Source organism: Pleurodeles waltl, chromosome 9 (assembly GCF_031143425.1).
Source record: "Pleurodeles waltl isolate 20211129_DDA chromosome 9, aPleWal1.hap1.20221129, whole genome shotgun sequence".
NCBI classification, from domain to species: Eukaryota; Metazoa; Chordata; class Amphibia; order Caudata; family Salamandridae; genus Pleurodeles; species Pleurodeles waltl.
The window spans coordinates 530,245,546-530,269,485 of NC_090448.1; the positions used below are offsets into that span (position 1 = coordinate 530,245,546).

Consider the following 23,940-nt stretch of genomic DNA (forward strand, 5'->3'; position numbering starts at 1 on the left):
TCCAGTGAGTCCGGTGAGGCCCTCCGGGTGCATGATAGTCAGGACCTTCTCCTCCCAGTCGGTGTATTCGGGGGGGGGGAGAGAAAGAGGGAGACCACTACCAGTCTTCTGTACTGCAATGTTGTACCTGGATGCCATTGACCTAACCTTCCCGCGCAGGTCGTTCCATCTCTTCCGGATGTCGTCCCTTGTGCGTGGATGGTTTCCCACTGCGTTGACCTTGTTGACTATCCGCTGCCATAGCTCCATCTTCCTGGCCACGGTTGTCTGCTGCACCTGTGCCCCGAATAGTTGTGGCTCAGGCCTGTGTATTTTGTCCACCATGGTCCTTAGCTCCCTGTCTGTGAAGTGGGCGTGCCTAGGGGGTGTAATTGCGTGTGTTGTGGGTGGTGTGTTGTAGGTGCATTGGTGAGGGTGCTGTTGTGTGGTTGTGTGTGTGGCTTTTGATAGTGTTTGAGATATGTATGTGTTTTGGTGGTGTATATGTGTGTTTGACTTGTGTGATGTTGGCTTCAGTGTATGCGTGTTGTGTTGTCAATCTCAGTCGTACTTTTGGCGATGCAAAGGATTGTGGGGTGTGTATGTGAGTGTTTTATATTGTTGTGGATGTGTGTCAGGTGTGTGGGTTTCAGACTTGCCAATGTGTGCATTTGTTGTTGGTGGGTCCCATTGCTGGCCGAGGCGGTCAGTACCGCCAGTGGTCGCTCGGCATTAACTATCAGCCACGCTGATTTGTGCATCATTATTTGGTGGGCAGAGGATTTGTCTGCATGGTGGTGGCGGCGTGAGGTGTACTGCCGTTCTGCCTTCGTAGGCCCTGGCGGTGGGTGGAAGTTGCATGATTTTTGGAGGTTTAACTTTTTGGCATCATTAGTCGGCGGTGTGCAGACCACCGCCACTGGCGGTCTTCTGTTCACTGTCGCCTCGGCGGTGATTACTGCCAAGTTCATAATAAGGGCCATAATCTTGTGTGCGTTTGGGCATAAAGCACTTTAAATATGTTAGATATTCGTTACAGTACCTTTTTTGTTTTTTTACTTTGACATGTACAGTGTTTTCTTCACACACAAGAAACATGTTTGCCTGGCTATCAAACCCTCATAAAGTATGGGATATGTGTCAAACTAATAATTCCTTAGATTAATTTGGAGTTATGTCATGGTGTTATTAATGACACTGAACAGGGTGCTGTTACTAAATTTTATTACAATATATGATTGAACCGAAATAGGCAAGAGTCCCACAGTCATCAGTACAGCCTGTTATGATATCTGGGAAATCTCACCTTTTATGGTTGCTAATTTTTATTGTGGAAGATTTAAAGCTAAATGTAGGAAATATTAAGAAGATGGAATGAGTTCTGAAGATTTTCAGTGAAGCATAAAACTTATAACATACATAGGAGATATTGTCATCTAAATAGATGGTCCACTGTATCCTTCTTGTACAATGGCTGCAACTGCTGGTTTTTGTATCTTGGTAAATTTACAAGATGGAGAAATAGCCACCACAATTGAAGACAGGTTTGATAATGACCAGAAATGCTATGTTGTTCTTCTTTGAATTATAAACTAAGGAGGCCCTCTATTGAAATCAGAGAATCTCTCAGAACTCGAGTGCCTTCCATCTTAGAATGGTTCTGAATTGTGTTTGAAGCTTGTTAGGCTGATATCCCTATTAAATGGCATATTTGTATTTGCTATAACAACGTATTACGTTGAAGGAATGAAGGCACAATAATACTTTTGAGTGCTTACTCGAAACAAAGATAGACAGTGCCCTATTATTGAAGGTGAAGCATAAGAAATATTCCTTGCCTGACTTAACATGATAAATCTGGAAGCAATCTTTCTCTGCCCCCTATAAGCACAGTTTCAAGATCAATGTATGTGATTATATTGATTCTGTGCAAAATGTTATCTGTCTTGCATGTATAGTTTGTATGGATCAACCTGATGAGCAGAATTCTGTTGGAATCCTTTCTTTCAGTATCAGAATAGGACTTTCCAAGAGAAATAAACGTTTTGTATTTTATTTGGTTTTTGTCTTAAGAAGTCCAAACAATAACTTTTCACTAACCATGGGTCCATTTTGATGAGACATCTGTTTCTTTCTGAAGAAATGTTTGCATTTTAATATCCCCGAAACACATGGCTCTGAGTTCATCTTCTAATATTCTGTGACTACATAAGAAACTCCTGACTGCAGAATTTCAGTCAGTTATACTACAGTGTTAAATGGGGACAGGGTATTTAGGCACTGTACATCTATTTCACGGAATCTGTTGCACTTTAGAGTAAATATTCACGAATCTGGATTGAGTTCTGAGATGCCCATAAGATTCAACTCCATCTTGGGGTCAGGGCCTGCAGTTGGAACAATTTTTTTGAATCAGTGCATGTTTTAAGTAATTAGAGATGTGATCTGTTGGGCATCATTTACTGGCACTGAGTTGGTGTCTGTTCTGTATTGTATGCGATCCCCAAAGTCTCCAGTCCTGTTTCTGGTGTTAGATTGAATATCCTCAGATGCTTGCATCAAGGGAAGAGTAGATTGGATTGAAGTCATCGTAGGAGATGTTTTGAGCCAAATACTCTTTATTGATGTGTGAGTTGAATTGTCTGTATACTCATAATATTGTCAGACACACATCTCCATGCAAAGCTTTGTTTCTAAGTAACAGTACCCTGGTGTTGTACTGTTAGGCAAAGGGTATTTCCTTTAGCTGGATACTGCCATTATGGGAGAGGGTGGTAGTCAAAATTACCACAAAGGCTAAAGGAGAGTAGCAGTGAGACCCATGCTTGAATCAAAAATGTTTCCTGTGTAGGGAAGCAGTCAAATGATTCATCTTGACTTTTTCCTTCTTAAACCTTCTACAATTGTCATCTGCCTAATTTACATATTGTCTAGAGGCAAAGGCTTTTTTAAACATTACAGTTTCTAAGAAAGCAGGAGTGGAACGGTGAACAAAGACCTGCTTCCCGTTTGGTAGGACATTTATTTTTGTGACTTTTTGCCTTCCTAGCAAATCATGTGAACAGAATCAGCTAGCGTCTGCTGGTTTAGTTCCTTTGATCAATATTAGAAGACGAGTCTTATTGCTAGGTTCTGTATACATTTGGAAGCTAAAAATGACATAAGACCACCGTGGCCCTCATCTGCTGTGCGGACAGGAAATAATTTTCTCCAAATACTCACATGTGCACATACTAGGCAAATGGGGAACCTCAGCCTACCATCCCCTCACGTGAACCACTGGCTCTTATGACAATAAAGCATCCATTAACAGGGCCTGTACACCCAGTTGGGACAACCCCAGGATGAAACCCACAAGTGAGAACACATACCCCAAGCCTCCCATAGCATAGCCCTGTAAATCATTGTGCCACTCGCACAGGTCCTAGTGTCCCGGCTCCCCGGTGCCCCCTAAATCAACAGTGATCATAAAATGGCTGCAGGCACCGAAATTCCTCTTGGACCCTACTAGTTTACTGTACTTTATTACATTTTCTTATGTCGTACTGCATGAGTTGCTGAAGATCTATATGATTGCATATTGAAGATAATGTCCTTGCCAATTTGCTTCAGCTCCTATAATGCACAATCAAGCCATAGTACATGATATGGCAAATGACTAATGCTAAGGATTTGTATCTCTGTTGTTCAAAATATTATTTTAATTTTCTTTTCAATTTTGGGTTACCTTTCATTCACACACTGTTGTTATAGTTGGAAAATCAATAAAGAAATACAAAGAAAAGCAGCAGTGCAATCCTCTGGAGTATAAGGCAGTCCTTCTGTGAAGTGAATTAAAGAGTGGGGGTGAGGGTCCTAGTTTTATACCTACTGCCAGCTTTGAAGTGGGAGAAGCTTCTCGAGTTTTCCCCCCGTATGTGGTGCTGGAATTTCCTTCCTCCCTTCCCAGGCACCAAGGTGTCTGGGGTGACAAAAGGCTAGGGTCAAGCCCTTTGTGAGTGTGCTGAGGTAGCTCCTTTAAAATATGTAAATGGGACAGGGAACAGTTCTGCCATACAAATCCTGGCAGTATGGCCCATCCTGCCAACATCTAGCCCCTTTTGTTTCACTGTCTGGGAGAAATACACAAAGGCCAACTGCTATACTAATCACACTAATGTGAACCAGGACATATGGTGCCGGCACCAAATGGTTAGGAGAAGAAAATGCCAACTTTCTAAAAGTGGCATTTTCATAATTGTGACTTAAAATCCAACTTTACCATTAAATATGCTTTTAAATTATACTTATTTAGAGACAAAACATGACATTTCAACCTGTTCCCAAACAAAAGTTATAATTTCTTAAATTTAATAAGGTCACCTACTATTATCCTGTAGGAGAAGTAGGCCTTGCTGTAACGAAAAGCAAATTTAAGAGTTTTTCACAACTAGGACATGTAAAACAAAAAGTACATGTGCAACTTTTTAAATACATTGCACCCTACCCCAAGGACTGACTGTCTAGGGCTTACCATAGGATTGACTTATTTTTATTAAAATGGAAGGGTTAGGCCTGGCAAATGGTTTTTTTGCCAAATCAAATTAGCAGTATAAAACTGCACACAGGTTGGAATGGCAGTTCTGAGACATGTTTAAAAGGACTAGTATTATGGTGGCACAATGCGTCCTGCAGGCCTGCTAGTAGCATTTAATTAACAGGCACTGGTACATGCTATATCACTTTACTAGGGTCATTGAAGTAAATTGTGCCAATTGTGTGTAAGGCAATTTTATCATATTTAAAGGAGACAGCACAAGCACCTTACACTGGTTAGTGGTTGTAAAATGCAGTCATAATGCCAACAAAGCAAAATTCTGAAAAAAGGAGGGGTGAGAGCAAATTGTTTGGGGGTGATCCAGCAGAGACAGCCAGGGCAATCTATCAATGATTAAAAGCAAGGGTAATACAGTTATGCTTGAGTGTAGGGACAAACACATAATAGGCACCAGCAGAAAGGGAACCTAGATTGACAAGAAACCCATCTAATCATGAGCAAGTTTTCACTTCCTGGAGTATTGTATACAGTGTTGTCTGCGGCAGACAGCTAGAACTGTCTGAAGCGAGATCACAAAAATAAATGTGTTACCTCAGCACTTCCCTATATGTGTTAGAAGAAAGATTGAATGGGCTTACATACACTTCAATGAAAAGGCTAAACTGTTCTATTCCACGCAACCTCCTCCTCTGCGATCCCTGTGCGTGTAATTTTTGATGCAAACCAGGTACTTTGACAAACCAAGAATTAACTGTTTATTTCTTATCTAAAGACTGTTTTACAACTCTTGAAATTCATGTTTCAATCTGTACTTATTGCAAATCTTGATCGTTTTGACCTTATTTAAACCAGATAAATATTCTATATTTTTCTAAACCTGCCTGGTATATTTTTGTGATGTTTATACTGTATTATTGCATGATTTATTGCATAGATACTTTACACATTTCCTTCTAAGTTAAGCCTGACTGCTCACTGCCAAGCTACCAGAAGGTGCACACAGGATCATTTGGATTGTGTGTGACTCACCCTGACTAGAAAGAGGGTCCTTGCTTGGGCAGGGGGTAACCTGACTGCCAACCAAAGACCCCATTTCTAACAACTATTAACCAAAACAGGCTGGTAAGTACACAGTCAGAAAACAGTGCAAATAGTGAAAATCACAATAGTTTGCAATGGGCCTAGGGGGAACACAAACCATATACTAAAATAGTGGAATGCAAAAGTCTGTTTCCCACCTACGCAAGTGTACTGTGTAGAGGGGTGTTTGGAATGTAAGAAAACACCAAAGGTAAGTAATAGAACCCACCCCAGAGCCCAGAAAAGCAGGAGTAAAACACAGCAAGTTTCCTGAAACACACAAGAAGTTGTGATAGAAGATTATGCAAGAACCAGAAGAGACTGCAAGACACCAACGATGGATTCCTGGACATGAAGACCTGTGGAAGAAGGGGCCCAAGTCCAAGAAGCACAGAAGAGTCCTGGGAAAACAGGAGCCACTGCTAACCCAGATGAAGGTGCAAAAGAAGAACCATTGCTGAGAAGGCAAAGTCAGTTATGCACCCAAGAAGACAGATGCAGGTTCCTGGTTGGTGCAGAAGATATTACACGCCAGATGGATGATTGCAGTCTGGTTTGTGTCGCTGGACTCCACCCACAAGCCTTGGCAGATGCAAAACATGCGGTTGGTGGAAGATGGCGCTGCCCGGGACCAGGAGGGACCTGGTGGCCTCTACCCGGGAAGGGAAGACAGAGGTGGCTCTCAGCCATCAGAAGACCAGTCAGCGTGCACAGGAGTCCCACAGCACGGGGACAAAGAAGGTGCAAATGGAGGCCCATGCAACACTGCACATAGGGATCCCACGCCGCCGGAGAACCACTCAAGAAGCTATGATTCGTAGGATGGTGTGCTGGGAGCCTTAGCTGTTATTCTAAGGTGTTGTGCGCGAAGAACTTCTTGGAAGGTTGCACACAAGCCTTGGTAACTGCAAGTCACGTGGTGCACGGGGGTACTGCTTTGGGTGGGGAGGCAAGCTCTTACCTCCACCAAAGTTGGACAGCTGGACGTTGGGACTGTCGGGGTCACTTTAGTCTACCACCCATGTTGCTGTATCCTCGCTCGTCTGGGGAGGGGACCCACGCCACCGGTCGTTTCTGCAGAGAGGTGCCTGCTTAAGCAGGGTAGTGACTCCGTCACTCCACAGGAGATTCCTTCAGTTCTTCTGGTGCAGGCTGAAGGCAGGCAGTCCTGGGAGGATGCACCACCTGGAAACTGTTGCAGTTGCTGGCAGGAGCTGAAGTTACAATGTTGCAGAAGTAGTCTTTGCTTCTTTGTTATAGTTTGTAGAGTTCCTGGAGGGTTCAGCTAAGGTTCCATTAGTAGAAGATGAAGTGTAGGATACAGAGGATTCCTGCTGGAGTCTTGCAATCCCAATCTGAAGAAACACCCAGAGGAGAGACCCTAAATGTCCCTGAAAGGGGGATTGGTCACCTAACCAGGAAAACACCTATCAGGGGAAGGCTCTGACATCACCTGCTGGCACTGGCCACTCAAATGCTCCCAGAGTGCCCCACCACCTTGGAATCCAAGATGGCAGAACCCAGGGACACTCTGGCGGAGCTCTGGGCACCACCCCTAGGGTGATGATGGACAGGGGAGTGGTCACCCCCCTTTCCTTTGTCCAGTTTCGCGCCACAGCAGGGACTGGGGGTCCCTGAACTGGTGTAGACTGGATTTTGCAAGGAGGGCACCATCTGTGCCCTTCAAAACATTTCCAGAGGCTCTGGGAGGCTTCACCACCCATGCCTTTAACACCTATTTCCAAAGGGAGAGGGTGTAACACCCCTCTCCCAAAGGGAAACTCCTTTGTTCTGCCTTCCTGAGCTTGAGCTGCTCAAGCAACAGGAGGGCAGAAACCTGCCTGTGAGGTGGCAGCAGCTGGGGCTGCCTGAAAAACCTCGGAAGGCTGGTATGGCAGTACAGGGGTCCGCTGTGGCACCCCCAGAGTGCATGGGATAGTGCAACCAATACTGGAATCAGTATTGGGGTACAATTCCCAGTTGTTAGACACCTTTCATGGCCATATCCGGGGCCATTGTGAAGCTGGACATAGGTATTAACCTATGTACAGTGCACTCGTAAAATGGCATCCCCTCACTCACGAAGTCTGGGAAAATGGTCCTGGACGACGTGGGAGCACCTCTGCCTTCAGGGTTGGAAGGCCTGACATATAGGTGACTTATAAGTGACTTGCTGCAGTGAAAATGGCTGTGAAAGGGTGCATGCACCATTTCACGCAAGCTGCAATGACAGTCCTGCAGAAGCCTTTGCATGGGCTCCCTATGGGTGGCAAAAGTAATGATGCAGCCCATAGTGATCCCCTGGAACCCCAATGCCTAGGTACCATATACTAGGGATTTTTAAGGGGGGCACCAGTATTACAAAACCAGTGAATTGAAATAGGCTTATTTGTAGATACTAAGATTATTATAAATCACTTAGAAGTTGGCCAATATAGGTATTACATACTTGTGCATGCTATGAGATATTTTGTTTGTTAAAACATTACTGACCATGTTTTTTTTTTATTTTCTGCAGATCCAAATCATCACTAATTTGGTTATTCACTGGAATGCTTGTCATTTATTCTTTATTTTTTGCTTGGCGGGCCAATTTAGATATCACAAAACCCCTTTTATTAGGTGTGGTAAGTAGCAATTGCATAATTATTTTATACAAAAAAATTCAAATTGTTAAATCATTTTACTTATTTATGAATTTAAAAATATTTGCTCAGAAAAGCAAATTTGTTTTTACAGTAACCTCAAAAATGTATGAAGATAATAATAGTAATCAACTTTTAGAGATGCTGCTTGTTGCATTTTCAGTAATTGGACTCACACTGTTGTTGCCTATAGCGCGTGATCTATGGCCTGAGCTTCATTGACCTGACTGCACTGTTTGCAGCATCCTCCTTAGCGTCCCTGAATAATGGACTTTCTTTTGAAGTCACATTTTCATCCAGGTTTGCTCCTCTGTTCAGTCTTCAGTAGTCTGGAGCATGGCACAATGGGAGCCACCAGACGCAAAACCCTGTCCCCCTGATGTGGTGGTGGTGTGATGCCATACAGTTATTCCATGTGAGTACAAAAGGAATACTCACAGTGAAAGCCAGACAGGTCTTGTATCAATCTTGCTGTGACCAATCTGAGGTGTGTCCCTCTCCCAACACTGGACTACTTTCCAGTAGCCATTAACATTTTAAGATGCCTTCTGAGCATGATACAGCTAGAGCCTGCTGAGAGGGGCATTTGACTTCTGAAATCACTATAATTTATGCTGCATAGCAACCTGCATCTTGAGAAAGTCTACAAGAGTGCCACATGGGTCTAAATCTGCACGTCCACAACCCACTGTGAACCCAGGACTAATTGTTTAGTAGGCTATCTCAAAGTGCTACATGAGTTAATTGAAATTGATAATCCTTTGTCCTTATGCAGGGTTTCTTTGAGGTCTTACCTACCTCCAGTCAGGTTTGCTGTTTCAGTTTTCAAAAAGAAACAGTCTTAGCACTGTATGTAAATGTGTATTTTTACTGAAAAAAACAAAGGTTGCATGGACGTTACAGGTAGGAAATAGAATTAAAAAAACATAGAAATTCACTTAAAAAAACAAAGGTTGCTGGGACATTATAGTTAGGCTCATATTATAAACATTTCAAACCATAGCAATTCACCTGTTCTAGGTAGAGTTATCTAAAGTAACTATAAATTGTGCCCTAAGGTAACTATAATTCGTGCCCCCGCCAATGACAGAGTGTGCCCCAAATTCCTGCAGCTGCACTGCTAAGCAGGGCTCGTTCTGTGACTGTGGGATGAGGACACTCGCAAAACTCTGAAATTGTGACTGATTTGTGCAATACCTGTTGTAGTTTTAAATTGTGTTATTGATCCTGAGGTGAGTGGCTGATAAGAGGTTGTCTGGCTTGGTGCGATTTCTAGATGTATTGTGGGGCCAGCGTATGCCTCTGAGCTATTTAGGAGCCCAGAATGCAATATCTTGTAACTTAAACTTTTCCACCACAGTGCTTGCTACCAGGAAATTTTGTAACAGTGTTCCAAAGTAGCTTGGAGGCTGACTTTTGTGAGGCTAGAGAGAAAACAAAAGAGATACATACAAACAATAAGTTAATATTTTAAAGGGACTAAAAGATGATCTTGACAACATTTCATGGTATGTAACAGTGTGCGGGAAATTTGAGTGTTCTTGACATGCTTCTGGGCTCCGAGGTTGCCAGACTAGTTAATTCTTGAACATGGGGTCCGCACTGCTGTTGCATATATCACAAACCACCACCTCTATTGGAAGCCAAATTACATACTTATCACTATGAATGTTGTCCTGTGACATCATTGCATAGTAGTCCATGTTTTTTTGTTTTTTTTGTATCCTCCTGTTAATGCAGTATGTTTTTTGTTTCATAGGTGGAAAGATTCTGGATGCAAAGCAATGCAGTGGTTTCTGTCTTGGCTGGTGTGGGACTAGCTTTTCTTGCATCACTATCTGAGAAACTGTTGAAAAATAACTATGTGGTGCACTATGCAGAGTATCTTTTTGCTCTAATAATTGTAATATATCATCTTAATGGCAGTTACAGGTAATCTGCAGTTAAAATATGGAATTATAAAGTTACTATACCTTTTTTGTTTGCTACGTTGTTACCAATTAACTCTAAGTGGATTTCTTTGCTGAAACTTTACTATAATACAATTCACTTTGCACTTTTATTCCCACTTCTATTAACGCATGGCAGTGCCAGTTTTAGATTAGTTATCTACAACGTGTACTATAATCTTCCATTTGCAATCTTGTTCTGACTGGTATGCTGTGAGATATTCCCGGCCACACAAGTTACATGGTAATTTGCCCGTTGTTCCTCCCACTGGACAGGCAGCATGTGGGATTGAGTTCATTAGATAGGGGATGAGAAAAAAAGGTGTCTAGCCAAACGTCTGTGAATGCATGTAAGGAGTATCGCAGAGGAGAAAGTTTAGCCCTCTGGTTACATCCACTATCCTTCTGAAGTGAAATTATTGGGACGATATGCCTTGATGGAGGGTAAATAAATCTAAAGGTTGTAGTGAGAAAGCTTGTGTATCTGTTTCTTAATTTGTGATTTGTAGTGTGCACTCTGCAAGTATATTACCTTTGATGGTGCCACATAACTGAAGTATCAAGTTCACTGAAGCCGTGCCATACTGGCCCCCAAAAATTAAGACGCATAACTTAATTGTAAACCATTGAAACGTTGGCAAAAGCTGGGTGGAAAAAAAATAAACTAACTACTGGCTGTTTCTTGGATTTTGTATTGTAGGCCATTCAATGGGCAGTAAATGTGCTGGCTGAATATGCCCTTAAATTACTTTTACTTTAATTTGGGAAAAGTGATGTACTTAAGAAATAGGTTGGCTCTGTTGATAGAACGGTAACATTTTAATGACATAGCTGCTTCTGTTGCAATGACACCAACATAGTGTTAGAGCAAAGTAGTAAAATACAAATGCATGCACCTGGATGATTAACCCTTTCTCCGTAGTCTTTCACTGCCCTCTAGTTTTTAAGTTGATTTCTACATCTTTATTCACTTTCTCCACCCTGCCCATCATTGTCTAGCTCGCTAGAAATGTTTAACTGATACATTTTGGTCTTGCCGGTTTCAGAACTTCTCAGTATGTAATGCTTTATATTTGCTGTAATAGTCTATACATGTTGTAAAATAGTCATATATACATTTATTATATGCAATGTTTATGTCCTATGCATTAATGAGTGCCGGATTTTTTTAGCAGCAGTGCTCATTGGTCATTTGCAGCTAGTGAAAGACTGTTCAACCCTTTGAACTCTCTCCCCACCTCACTGCGCCAGACCCAGGACCTCCTCGCCTTCAGGAGACTCCTCAAGACCTGGCTCTTCGACCGCTAAACAGCTCACCCCCCCCAGCGCCTCGAAACCCTGACGGGTACATAGTGCGCTTTACAAATGTTTTGATTGATTGATTGATTGAATGCTGTTTGTTTAAGTGTTAGTCCAAAAACCCATCTTAAAAGCCCATGGATGATTTGCTGGCCTGTGGTGATTCATCAGTCTTCATTGAATATTATGGTGGGAGATCTGGTAGGTTTTGCAACTGGTTCTTGCTCCAAGAGGCAATTGGGCAGTGAATTTCTTCTCTTTATCTGTGTAAATGGTTCTACAGGTATTAATACGTTGATATCATACTGCCGTTGGACCTAGGGCCCTTCTTGCTCGATCATTTTTCAGATATCATTTTGATTGGAACCAGACTTGCCCCCACAGTATAATATTTTGGGACTTTACATCGTATCAGACTGACCCTCACGTAATGAGAATATGTCTCCTAATAATCTGGCTGCGGCCTTTGACTTACACATCTTATCTTCAGTTGCTACTCATGGTGAGGGTCATTGCCATGTCATGGTAGTGAGAAGGAAACCACTTGCTTATTCTGTCCTGTCCAGTGACTTGAACACACCACTTGGGACAGCATTTTGGAATACAACTACTTCCATGGCTTGGCTCCTCTCATGCCTGCGGACTCAAGGTTTTGTGTCCGATGAAGATATCTTCTCTTGTGTTCAAAAACACAGTTTAAGCCTCTTTGGTCCTTTTAAAGCCAACCAGGAATTGTACTGACTTGTTTGATAAATTCTCAGCACAGTTAGAAGAGGTCTGTCACACCAGAATTCCCCTACCATAGGAAATAAAAGTCCCTGGATGTCACTGTTTGGGGAGATCAGATTGCATAGTGGAAATTTCCTACAGTCCCAAAACCCTTTGATGGAAATTAACATGAGATAATTGGACAGCATTAGAAAACTGAAGAACTGCTACCAAAAGGTGTCTATTTAGTTAAAGAATCCATTGATTGTGAATTGTCTCAGCGATCAGTAAACCATGGGTATTCAGAGTCATACAATCCCTCATTTCCCCAGCTGCAAACAAAAAAAGAACTGCTGATCTCCTGAGGCAAAGTAGAAGAGTTCAATATATTCAGTGTATTCATAAGAAAATTAATTCTCCTGTATTGGATCATTCATAGAGTCACATGCTTGAATCATTCCCTGTCATCAAAGTGGGAGTACCACGGTACCATAATGGAGCACTATATATCACTATCATAGGCTATAATGGCAATTAAAAATTCAGTTTAATAGCCCATCTAATGTCCCTTTTAAATTTTTTTTTTTTTTTTAAAAGGACCAAACTTGAACTATAAGTAAAGGGCGACAGCACCCTCTAGAACACTCCCAACAGAGACTGAGTCCCTATGATATACTGCTTGTCTTGTGAAGGGAGTCTCCCTGAGCTCTACTCAGTTTCTTCTGCTATTACTACTTTTTGGAATATCCAGGATTATATATCATGTTTCATTTCTCTGACCCTCGCACTAAAATGTCAGAATAGCAGAAACCAAGGTAAAGGACTTCAAAATATGTCTAATGTTTTCCTCAAAAACTCTTACATTCTGATAAATGAGGCTATTTGTGGAACTACAGAACTTAAATCTGTCACTTATGATGAGGACAGTGAGGGATCCATCACCTCACAGGATTGGTTAGAGGGAGAGGTCATGCCAAGGCTCCACAGAAGGTGTCCAGAAAATCCATAAAAGATACTTGCCATAAGTCTTCAGAGGCACTTCTCACAGAGAAACAAAATTGGAAAAAACATCCTCAAAGGCAGACCCTCAACTCCCTCTTCAACTGTGACACTACATCAGGGAGATCCTCATAACCTGACAATGAGGCATCTGTGGCAAAACCGCCGCCAAAATTATCGTTAACAATAATTGCAATGACGTCGATGACCACAACCATGTAGACTATTATTGCCTCACTTATGACAGCCTTGTCTGTGATGGCCTTGTCTACAATGACCTTGTCTATGAAGGGCCTCATGTATCGATGGTCACATCTACAGTTGGCCTCATCTACGATGACCTCGTCTATGATGGTCAGCTGTGATGGTCATCTATGATGAACACATCTATGATGGTCGTCTACAACAGTTCACTACGGCCTCGTCAATGACGGCCTCATCTATGATGGCTTTGTTGACGACGGTTGTCTACGACAGCCTCATCTACGATAGTCATCTACAAAGGCCATCTACGACAGCCTCATGGACAGCGGTCGTCTACATCAGCCTCATCTACGATAGTCATCTGTGATGGTCGTATACGACAGCCGCATCTTTGAAGGTTGTCTACGATGGTCGCCTACGACAACCTTATCTACAATGGTCGTCTACGACAGCATTGTCTACGATGGTCATCTATGACGATCGCCTCTTTACAATAACCTAGTCTACGATAACTGAGTCTATGATGGACTTGTCTATGACTGCATCGTCTGTGGTGGCCTCTTCTATGATGCCTCATCTACGGCGGCCTCGTTTATGACTGCATCCTCTACGGCGGCCTCATCTACAATGAAGGCCTAGTTGGCATACAAACATTGTCAATGTCAGCCTAGTCGTCTACGTCCGCCTCTTTGACGATCTCTATGACAATACAAACAACTCCAAAATCACGTAATGGTCAAAAGGAACAAAACACACATAGTCCAGAAAAACATAATGCCAAGAATTAATCGGACTAATGAGAGTATGTCTACAAGTCACAATATATGGAGAAGCAATATGTTGAGCAACTTAACCACTTTGCTCCGCCTCCAACTTCAAAGCATGGGTCAGGTCCATGTAGTTCTAGTACAGGGCATGTTACACCCACAACTGCTAGATCCCCCACCAGATGATTTTTGGTGGTTTCAATACTCTTTGGGAACGAGCGGCCCAACATTTCCAACTTCCAATAGCAAACAAGCAATCACTTTGTTTTTCATTATGATTTCAAATAGAAAAGCTGAGACCTGTTCCAATTGTTCATATATCCAGGAGAAATTACAATCATGGAAAACCCTGTCACTCATAACCCCACCTAACCAGCAAGGAAACATTTTCAACCATGTCTGGGACCACTCTATGGGCTGGCAATTCACTGGCATTACGGGGCAGGAATAGCCACTAAGGGCCAGATGTATCAAAAGGTTTTACCTATTCTGTGCCTATGGGAGAATGTGTTCATACATATGGCCCTAAATGTGGCCAGACATTGCCACATACTACTTTTTCTGCTGGAAGACCGAAAGGGCAAAAAAAGAAGGGTTCTGAAGCGGGGTGAAATGTCCTCATCAGACAGCATAGATTGCACTATAGATATAGCTTAAATAGGATTCCTACAAGTGGCAGGGTCAGTGGTCCTTAGGCGCCAAGGTTGGTTCAAGGCCACAACATTTAGAATTTAAAATGTAAAAGTATTTAATATTTCTACCTTACCATGCCAATGCTCTATTTGGCAAGCACGTTGATGACGTCTTGCAGTCAATCAAGGCTGACAGACACAGCAAGATCTTTTGGCAAATTACAGTTTTGAAAGAAAAACCCTTTAGAGGGACCCACGAAATCGACACTTATTCGTATCAAGGACGATACCAGAAAGTATCAGACTTATCAACCCTCTCAGTAGCCCTCAGGCTAGCTTGCCTACAGCGACAACGTTTCTGGTGCTTCTTCCACCATTCTGTGGGAGAAACAATTTCAAAATATTGTCATCTAACGCAGAAAATAGCATTGGACAAACAAGTCCTTGATCTCATCACATATAGTCAGACGTTAGAGTTCACCCAGATTCCTCCCACTACTCCACCAAAATGAGGGCTCCCACCTCCTCTCCATCAGGTTTGGAAGGGAGTGCTAGCTACATTAACGAAAGGTTCCATAGAGAAAGGCTCACATTCTCAGCAAGGAAGGGGCTACTATTCTTGGTATTTCCTCATAGGCACGATAACAGAGGAGTGGCGATCCATCAGAGACCTGTAGAAGTTAAACAAGTATTTCCAGAAACACTCCTTTTAGGTGGTCACCCTTTCCAACACTACATGACAGCTTTGAATTTACAGGATTCATACTTCTGCATTTCCAACCACAGAGCAAAGTTTTTCCATTTGGCTTCAAATCAGTTTTTTTTTTTTTTTTTTTCTGGCAGGACGGTCATCAGGTACTCCCCTACTTCGACAACTGGTTGATAGAAGCATCAACGGCATTTCAAGCATCCAAGGCCACAGAAGCTTGCCTAAAGTTGGTTAACAAACTAGGTCTCTCCGTGAATTATCAAAGATCATCAACTTCTCCATCCAAGAAGATACTGTTCCTTTGTCGCAACACTAGATACTGTCCAAGACAAAGACTTTCTATCCCAAGACAAGTAATGAAGGCTCTAGGAACTGGCTCTGGGAAAGGGAAAAAAAGGTTACAACAAACAATAGATTTAAACAAAAGAATCATTCAAGGGCATGATGAATTTCACACAGGTATGATGGAAGCTCTAGCCTGGTGGTCCCAGACCTCCCACCTGTCAGAGGACCTCACGTTCTTGCCTCAAATATCTTACTTCGTAATCACTACCGATGCCTTCCTGAATAGCAGGGGCAGTCATCTACAGAACCTGCAAATTCAAGGAAAGTGGTCTTCACTGCAGAAGAGCATGCATATCAGTCGCCTGGAGCTCAAAGCCATTACTCAGTCTCCAAGCTTTCCTGCCATTGATAGCAGTCTTTGGTGTTAGCTTGCACAGACAATACTATCTGCATGCAATACATGAATAAACAAAGCAGCACAAGATTATTGGTGCTGTCCAAGGAAGATCAGAAAATCTGAAGCTGGATAACAACATACAGAATAATTCTCCGGCCAGAACCTGTTCCTAGGATTAGAAATCTTTTATCAGACATGTTAAGTAGAACTGGAAACAGCCTCCATGAATGGGAGCTTGATCAGTCGGTGCTAATCTTCTCATTTTGGGGCAAACCGGCTCTAGATCTCTCTGCAGAAAATGAAAACCGCAAATGCCAGTTTCATGCAAGTTGGCATCCACATCCAGGATTGTGGGGGAGTGCCTTTCGACAGATGGTCCGGGATGTGTGGTTACCTTTTTCCCCAATACCTTTAATACCAAAGGTTCTCAGCAAGAGGAAAGTGGAGCGATGTCGTATCAGCCTGATAGCCCCCAGATAAGCCCGCACAGCATTCATTCACGGAACTTCTCCTGCTATCAGAATAGAACCACATTCACCGTGCCAACATCCTGTACATTTTTGACGATGAACTAAGGCCAGGTTCTTCATCCTGACCTGACTTCTCTCCTCTTATGTGCACAGCTCCTAAATTCCATGAATTCAAAGATCCCAATATTCTTCAGGACTGCAGGTGTATTCTCTCCAAGTCAAGGTGGAAGCCACAATAAAGATATGTAAATGGTAATGGAAATATTTATGCCTATGGTGCCAGAAATCAAACCTACATCTTCTACTGCCATATTCTGGCAGATAACTACCCTACCTACTCTCGCTAGCTCAGTCACGGATGGTAAATGCGTCCATTAAGATACTGCTTGCAGCAATATCAAGAGATAGATGCTCATCACATTTTCTCTTTCTGCTCTTCCAGAATCATCAAACAATTCATAAAAGAATTATTAACAGTTTTCCTCCAGTAAGGGCTCCTTTCTGACCAGGAGGGTAGAGGAGATACAGGCTTTCTCGACTCAAGAACCTTTGTGCACCTCACAGGCAATTTAGTACTTCTTAGAGCCAATCCAAAGATTTATTCCCAAGGTTCCTTCAGACTTTGCCTCAATGATCCTATAATATTTCAGACTTTCTTCTTGAATCCAACATCACCAGCTGAGAGGTCTATTCATAAGCTAGGTATCAAATGATATCTAAAATTCTACTTACATCGCACTAACCAACTCATCAGAAGTGACCAACGTTGGCTCAGATGGACACACTCGTAATGGTGCTCCAGTCATGTTGGAAACCATCACTCAACGAATTTCAGCTGCAATCCAGTTCTGCCACTCGAAGACTAGCAAGCCCCTCACAGAGAAAACCAGGGTGCACTCAACTAGAGCAGTTTTCACTGCAACTACTTTGTTTGAGGAAGTGCCTCTGGAAATGATATGTTGTGGAATCAACACAGGGCAGTGATGCAGCAGTTGGACAGGTTTTACTACACCACCTATTTCAATAAGGGGACCCTGTCCTTACCTCTGCTGGAAGAGAGCCCAGGATGTTTCAATGTTTACAAGAGTCCTGAAACCCTCAAGGATCCCTCGTTTAATGAGCATGCCCTTGTTGGTCGGGGCAGGGACGAGGAGCAGATGTGAAACCCTGCATGAGTATTCTCTTCAGTCCCTTGCATCAAGAGAAATCAGAGGGACATAAGACAAAAGCCAGGTAGACCGACCCCAAACCTGTGGTTGTGAGAGACTCAATGCAGCCTTCTCCTAGCTTGTCGTGGGGACGAGAGAACTTCTCATCTAATCATGCAAACACAGGAAGAGGGGGAAAAAAAGCAGGTCCCTCCCGTGTCTGAGGATCCCTTGGCCTATAAAACTGGATCCGGCAGCTCCAGTATAACTATACTCGGGCACCCTAAGGGAGCACTATCATCACCTGAGAAAATGGGCCTGAAAGGATGTAAAAAAGCACAAGGAAACTGATCAAACCAGTCAGCTCATAGCAAGGAGGATTTGCGAGTTCTTGCAAAAGATCTTTCCTATCTGCACTCAAAAGAATGGGACAACTTGTTGGCATCTTATGGCAACGAAGCACCGAAAAATTCTAGCCCTGTTTCAACTGGCAATGAGGAACCCCAAGAGTCCCAAGACTCACTCTGGACTACGGTGCTTGGAATCCTGCAGAGTTCTGAGGAGACAATTAATTTCCAAGCTACAAAATGGATACACTGATCAACCTCCTGAACCCCCTAGCAATGTATATAGCAAGAATCAACAAAAAGATTTCAAATCTAAACAGCTCAATAATAAAAGCACAAGCCTACTCAATGGGGCCTGTCCAGGGTTGTAACTATTTCCCGGTTCTCGACAAACCACCTATGCTTCCAGAGATGATGTCAAAGCTAGTGGATGATTTGAAGGAAGTGGTCAATGTGAAACCTCAAAAGTGCAACGGATGATCGCAGGAAGAAGAAACAATGGCTGATTATGGAATTCAGACTGGTCAAGGAGACAGCCCAAATGTGACTATGTACGATTAGGCTGCGAAATCAAAGTATGTGAATTCCAGACTTAAGTCCCAATGAAGGCAACTACCAAAGCGCGTCAACTAAGGATACCGACCCAGGGGATATTCCTCCATCTTCAACTGGACCACAGGACTCTGGCATGGAGCATCTAACAACAGAAGGGGAGGCAAAATGTAAGAGATCAAAAAAAGGAAGGACTTCCAGAAAAATCTAAATCAGAATCAAAACTTGGTGGCCTATCCTGTCTTCTAGAAAAAGACCGGTCCTAGCCGCTGTGGCCAAAGAACAAGAACATATTCCCTCTACCGCCCTGGAAGAGGCTCCTGTGCAGGTAGGATTGATCCCGGAGATTATTTCTGCGTCTCAAACATCTAAAGTCAAAGAAGTCTCCGAAGCAAGTGCCTCAAAAGATGATATGGATCTAGCCACTGTAGGCAAATTGGATCCCCATACAACCTACTCTCTGACAGCAAACTGGGGCAGATTGACCTCGGGCTCAAATACTGGGCACGCTCGGGAAAGTCACATCTCAAGACATAGCCTCTATTGAATTCATAGATCCTAGCCCTGGCCAGAGTAATAAAATGACCAAAGTAACCTGGAGATCAGCTGAGTTGGCCCAGAAGGTCCTGGGAAATACCAAAACCTTCAAGCAGTTGGGAATCATAATACCTACGTTAAGGAAACCTGGATAGCCGCACATTTTGGAGCGCTTGAGGAAAGAGGTCACGACACTGATTCGACATAGACCAGTCTACTCAGTTAAAAAAAAATGCCATAAGTAAAACTCCAGTCCCTGTATCTCAGCAGGCCTTATGATGAGCCTGCTACTGGTCGTGAAGCAGTATATAATTGGGACTGGCAGTCAGGAGTGTTAAAATTTGACCAGACTTTTCTTTGGCAAAACATTAACTTAACCGGTAACTCGGTTTGGGTGCTCAAGGTATGTTCCTGAACATTAACGGATTGGCAAACAAGCAGGGAGACCTTGAAACCCTTCAATACCTTCTCTCTTTTCAAATGATCCTACTACAAGGGACTTGCTCATCATTTGGAGGGCTACACAAATCATTTCATCCCTGCAATTAAACAACAAAAGTACAGGTGCAGCATTAGTGGACTTGCTACTTATGTGTCCATCACCTGTGCAATTGAGTCCTGGGAGCAAGACAGTGATGATGTGGGGGCTACAAGTAGTAGGACTATCACGTAACACTTTTAATGGCCAAACCAAGAAAATCTGCCAGATAAACATTTACATCCACCCAAATGTTAGATCAAGGACAGAGGTCTCTGATAAGTTGATTGACATCATAATAGGCCTTAGGTTGGTAAGGCCCAGTAATGATCTCAAGTGACTTTAATATGTGGCTAATGAGCGCTCTACCTGTAAATGAGGTCATAAGGGCGCAAGACAGCCTCTAGATGATACAGTTTCAAGATTTTCCAGAAGATAAGAGAGGATGGGCGTTACAAGGCAATCTGGAACATCTTGGCCTTAGATCCTTAAATGGACGCATACTCCCAGACAAACCACCTGGCCTCTCATACTTAACATCATCTGGGGCTTCCTTAATTGATTACACTTTTTTTCAGTCTCCCCTTGCTGAATACTGTCTCTTCTTTTGGCTTTGGTGGAAAAATGGACAGCGACCATCGACCACAAGAGATAATCCTTGACATTGTTCTGGATGACTATATATGTGTAGCAAACCAAGGGACCAAAGTGCACACAATCGATCTCAAATGCATAAGGTGGACTCTAGACACGCTCTCAACCTTGGCTTTTGAAGGTAAACAACTATGGCATCCAGTCACATTCTTTGGAGAGACTTCGTCTTGTTGGGTACGGTTCACTGAAAGATTTGCAAGTCAGTATGCTAACCATGTTCTACCCAGGAATAAATAGAAAACACAACCTTCTCCCAAGGATGGGGAACCACCTACCATATAAGGTGGTGCCAAAAGTCAGATAAACTTGTGTGGTGAGCCCCTAATAGGTCTCAGAGGGATCCAATAATATTACACAAGCTGAGGAAGGCAAGAGGAACGTTAAAGGAAGAGTAAAAGAATAATCAAAGGGAGAGATGGGACTCCTTCTGGTCACACCTACTGTATGACATCAGGTCAAACAATTCTGAGAACTTTTGGTGGACTGTAAATGGAGCCGGCAGAAATCTCCCAAATGTGTCCGCCTCTAACATCTCAGAGTCAACCTGGTACCATTTCTTGCTTGACCACTTCAACCTGTCAGCTCATCCGAACCAGTCCCAAGCACAGGGAGAGGGTTGGGAGGCTAATAAACTCTTGTCACTCCAGCCCTGGAGCAGTGGTCACATAACATCCTGATGTACCATCACTGCATGTTGAATCCAGAAACAAATTGCAAACTGCCGCAGAGAGGGGGCTTCAGGCCCAGGTGTAATCCACAAACCATCTATAAGGAAGATCCAACTTTCTGGGCTACACAACTGGCACCGCTTTTCTCTACCATCTTGCAGCTGAATTGCATTCCTCCTTCATGGCGTGGCTTGATTCTTGCACCAATATTCAAGGGCTGAGACAAGGGGGTCCCTGAGAACTATCTCTTTGCTCTAATTGATAATGACGCCAAATATTTTGCAGTGGTACTATTAGAAGAGCTACAGCTTTGGGCAGAGACGACTAGTATCATTCCGCCGAACTGTATTCACTAAGCACACAGGGACCTCAGTCAATCTCATGGCACTCTCCTTATTATCTGACCAAGCATAAACCAACAGCCAACCAGTTTACTTGGGTTTCATCAATTATAAGTCTGAATTTGGCTGGCCTATTAAGGGCCTTTGAAGCACTGCATAAAGACACATTGGTTAGAATAAAGATCAGAGACAGTTCTCACTTTTCCAGGCCAAATAAAACCATGCAGGGTCTCAAGCAGAGTTGTTTCCTTGCACCAACATTATTCAGCCTGTTCTTATCAGATCGGAGCCCCACACTAAACTCAGTCACTTCCCATCCACCCAAACTGGGGTGTGGGGGCTTCCAGCTCTCAAATGTGTTCTATGCGATGTTCTAGTCCTGATTAGGTAGACCAAGGTTGGATGCTGCACCTTCTTGACGCAATTTCAGCCTTTTCAACTAGGAATGGATTGACAATCAATAAAAAAAAATATATATATATATCCTGGTTATTCATGGGCCAGACCACAAAACCCAGTATCGTTTTTGGACCAAGGAAGGTTAGAGTCAACTAAAAGCTTTATGTGCCTCAAAGTCTATTTTAATGAGAACAAGAGATATAGTGATCAAATAGATGAAATCAGAAGGAAGGGCAGTACATTGACAATTGGCCTTAGGTCCCTCTACATAAAACTATAAGGTCCTACATTTATGCCGGTCCTTCAGGTGGCTCAAGCAACGATTCTTCCAACCTTACGCTATGGAAGTGAGGCTGTGAAGGGATGAGACAGTGCAATATTGGCCAAAATGTTACTCAAGCTGTATAGATAATTTTTCAGGTCCCCTCCCATTCATCTCCAGCCCAGATAAAGCTGGAGTTTGGTATTGTCAAGCAGTCTTTGGCACCTAAGCCATGATGTCATGCCACAAACTTAGGTCTACAAAGAAGATTCATTGGCACTGAGGTAATGGCTTCTTAACCTTCGCCTGCCCCTACTGTTCACTACTTGGGAGTTCAACAATACCTCCACCTGAACTGTTTCATTAGGTGCATGTTGGTCTATTACTCGTTTTTTAGTTTTTAAATGCCTAGTTCCTTGTGCTTCCACTTTCAGTCGATACCAGTTTAAGCACTTTAACAACCTTGAGTTCTGATGCAGCTTAATCTTATTTTTAGGTTCACCGTACTTTAACTGTTGCTCCTGCACTTGTTCTGATTATTGATTACAAAAATAGTTTTTACGGAAATCTGTTGCATCGGCTTTTACGGATTCAGTGATTACAAAAATTGCTTTTACGCAAATCTGAATTGGATTGGGCTAGTTCGGAGCATATCTAGAAAATGAGTTACACTCTACTGGCATGCCCTAATCATACACACAAATGCCAGTTGTCATACTGGCATGAACAGGCTGGGGCCCGACGCATCGCAAACTATAGAGAAGGAAGTGTCTCTTCCCATAAAATATTCCTCCAGATTGAACAACAGTGATGGCACTATGGGCCTCATTCCGAGTTCGGCGGACGGTTTAGACTGACCGCCAAACTTCCGACAGGGAGGTTGCCACCATATCGTGGCACGACCGCCATGGTTAAAATATGGCGATCAGATCGCCGCATTCGCAGTGGTCCAACCGCCATCCGCGAGTCTGGCGACCTAGTGACCGCCAGACTCATCATGGGGCCCTATGTGTCTGTTTATGTACTTCGTTTAACATTTATATTTTGTCTTGTATTTATTGACACCGATTGCAATGGTCTTAATAATCAAGTAATGAAGAGTATTCATTCATATCTAATTTTTAGTTGTAGGGGTTTTTGAACCGTCAGATCTCATGGGCTGACGATTAGTCGAGTGTTTTTCAATCGTCTTTTCTAGGTTGATGAAGAACCTTGTTGAATCTTATTGTGACTAATGAAACATACTTCTCCTTTTCTAACCTTGTCATTGACCTTTCACCTCTAATGTTAAGATCCACCACTATGCTCTGATCCTCGTTCTTTGCTCCTAATACCCTTTTTTAAAATAATTCTTCTTCTTTTTCTTTGATACTCAAATTGTCCCATTGGTTCACTACCTTTCATAATATAGCCCTCTGTATTTTAGATACAGCTTCTTCCTCATCTTAATAATTTTAGGACTCCTTCATTAGAAACAAGTAAGTTCCTTCATAAACACAGCTCACACCAGGAAACTGAACTGACTCCAAATCTTTACTGTTTGTGCTTTCTTATGAGTCCTTTTTGTACACCCTGTCTTGGATATCCACAGATGTTGCTTTTTCTTTTACCAGGGCTTTCATGGGCAACATCCTATATCAGATAATTCAAATTGTTCGATGTTGTCTTCTGTCCAGGCCTGAGATTCACGTGTGATTTTTCTTTAGACACCTGGCTATGCATGCTATCTCCAATATGAGTTTATATAGAAGCCCCTTCTACTTACTAGGTTTGAATGTACTGTATTGGCGTTCCTTGGTGCCAAGTCTTTTCTTTGTTATTTGATTCTTATTTCCCAGTGGGTGTATTTGACTGCCTTCCTGCATAAAAAGGGATTATAGGGTGAGGTGTAAAG

The 23,940-nt window shown here is 42.8% G+C and overlaps 1 protein-coding gene across 3 annotated transcripts in view; it reads left to right on the top strand.

Moving 5' to 3' along the window:
- Window positions 1–23,940, top strand: part of TMEM260 (transmembrane protein 260) — a 413,639-nt gene that overhangs the window by 221,102 nt on the left and 168,597 nt on the right. For all 3 annotated transcript variants that reach the window (XM_069207434.1, XM_069207432.1, XM_069207433.1), the window contains 2 exons: window positions 8,115–8,223; window positions 10,001–10,173. In XM_069207434.1, the coding sequence (XP_069063535.1) occupies window positions 8,115–8,223; window positions 10,001–10,173 (282 nt within the window). The remainder of the gene's footprint in view (window positions 1–8,114; window positions 8,224–10,000; window positions 10,174–23,940) is intronic.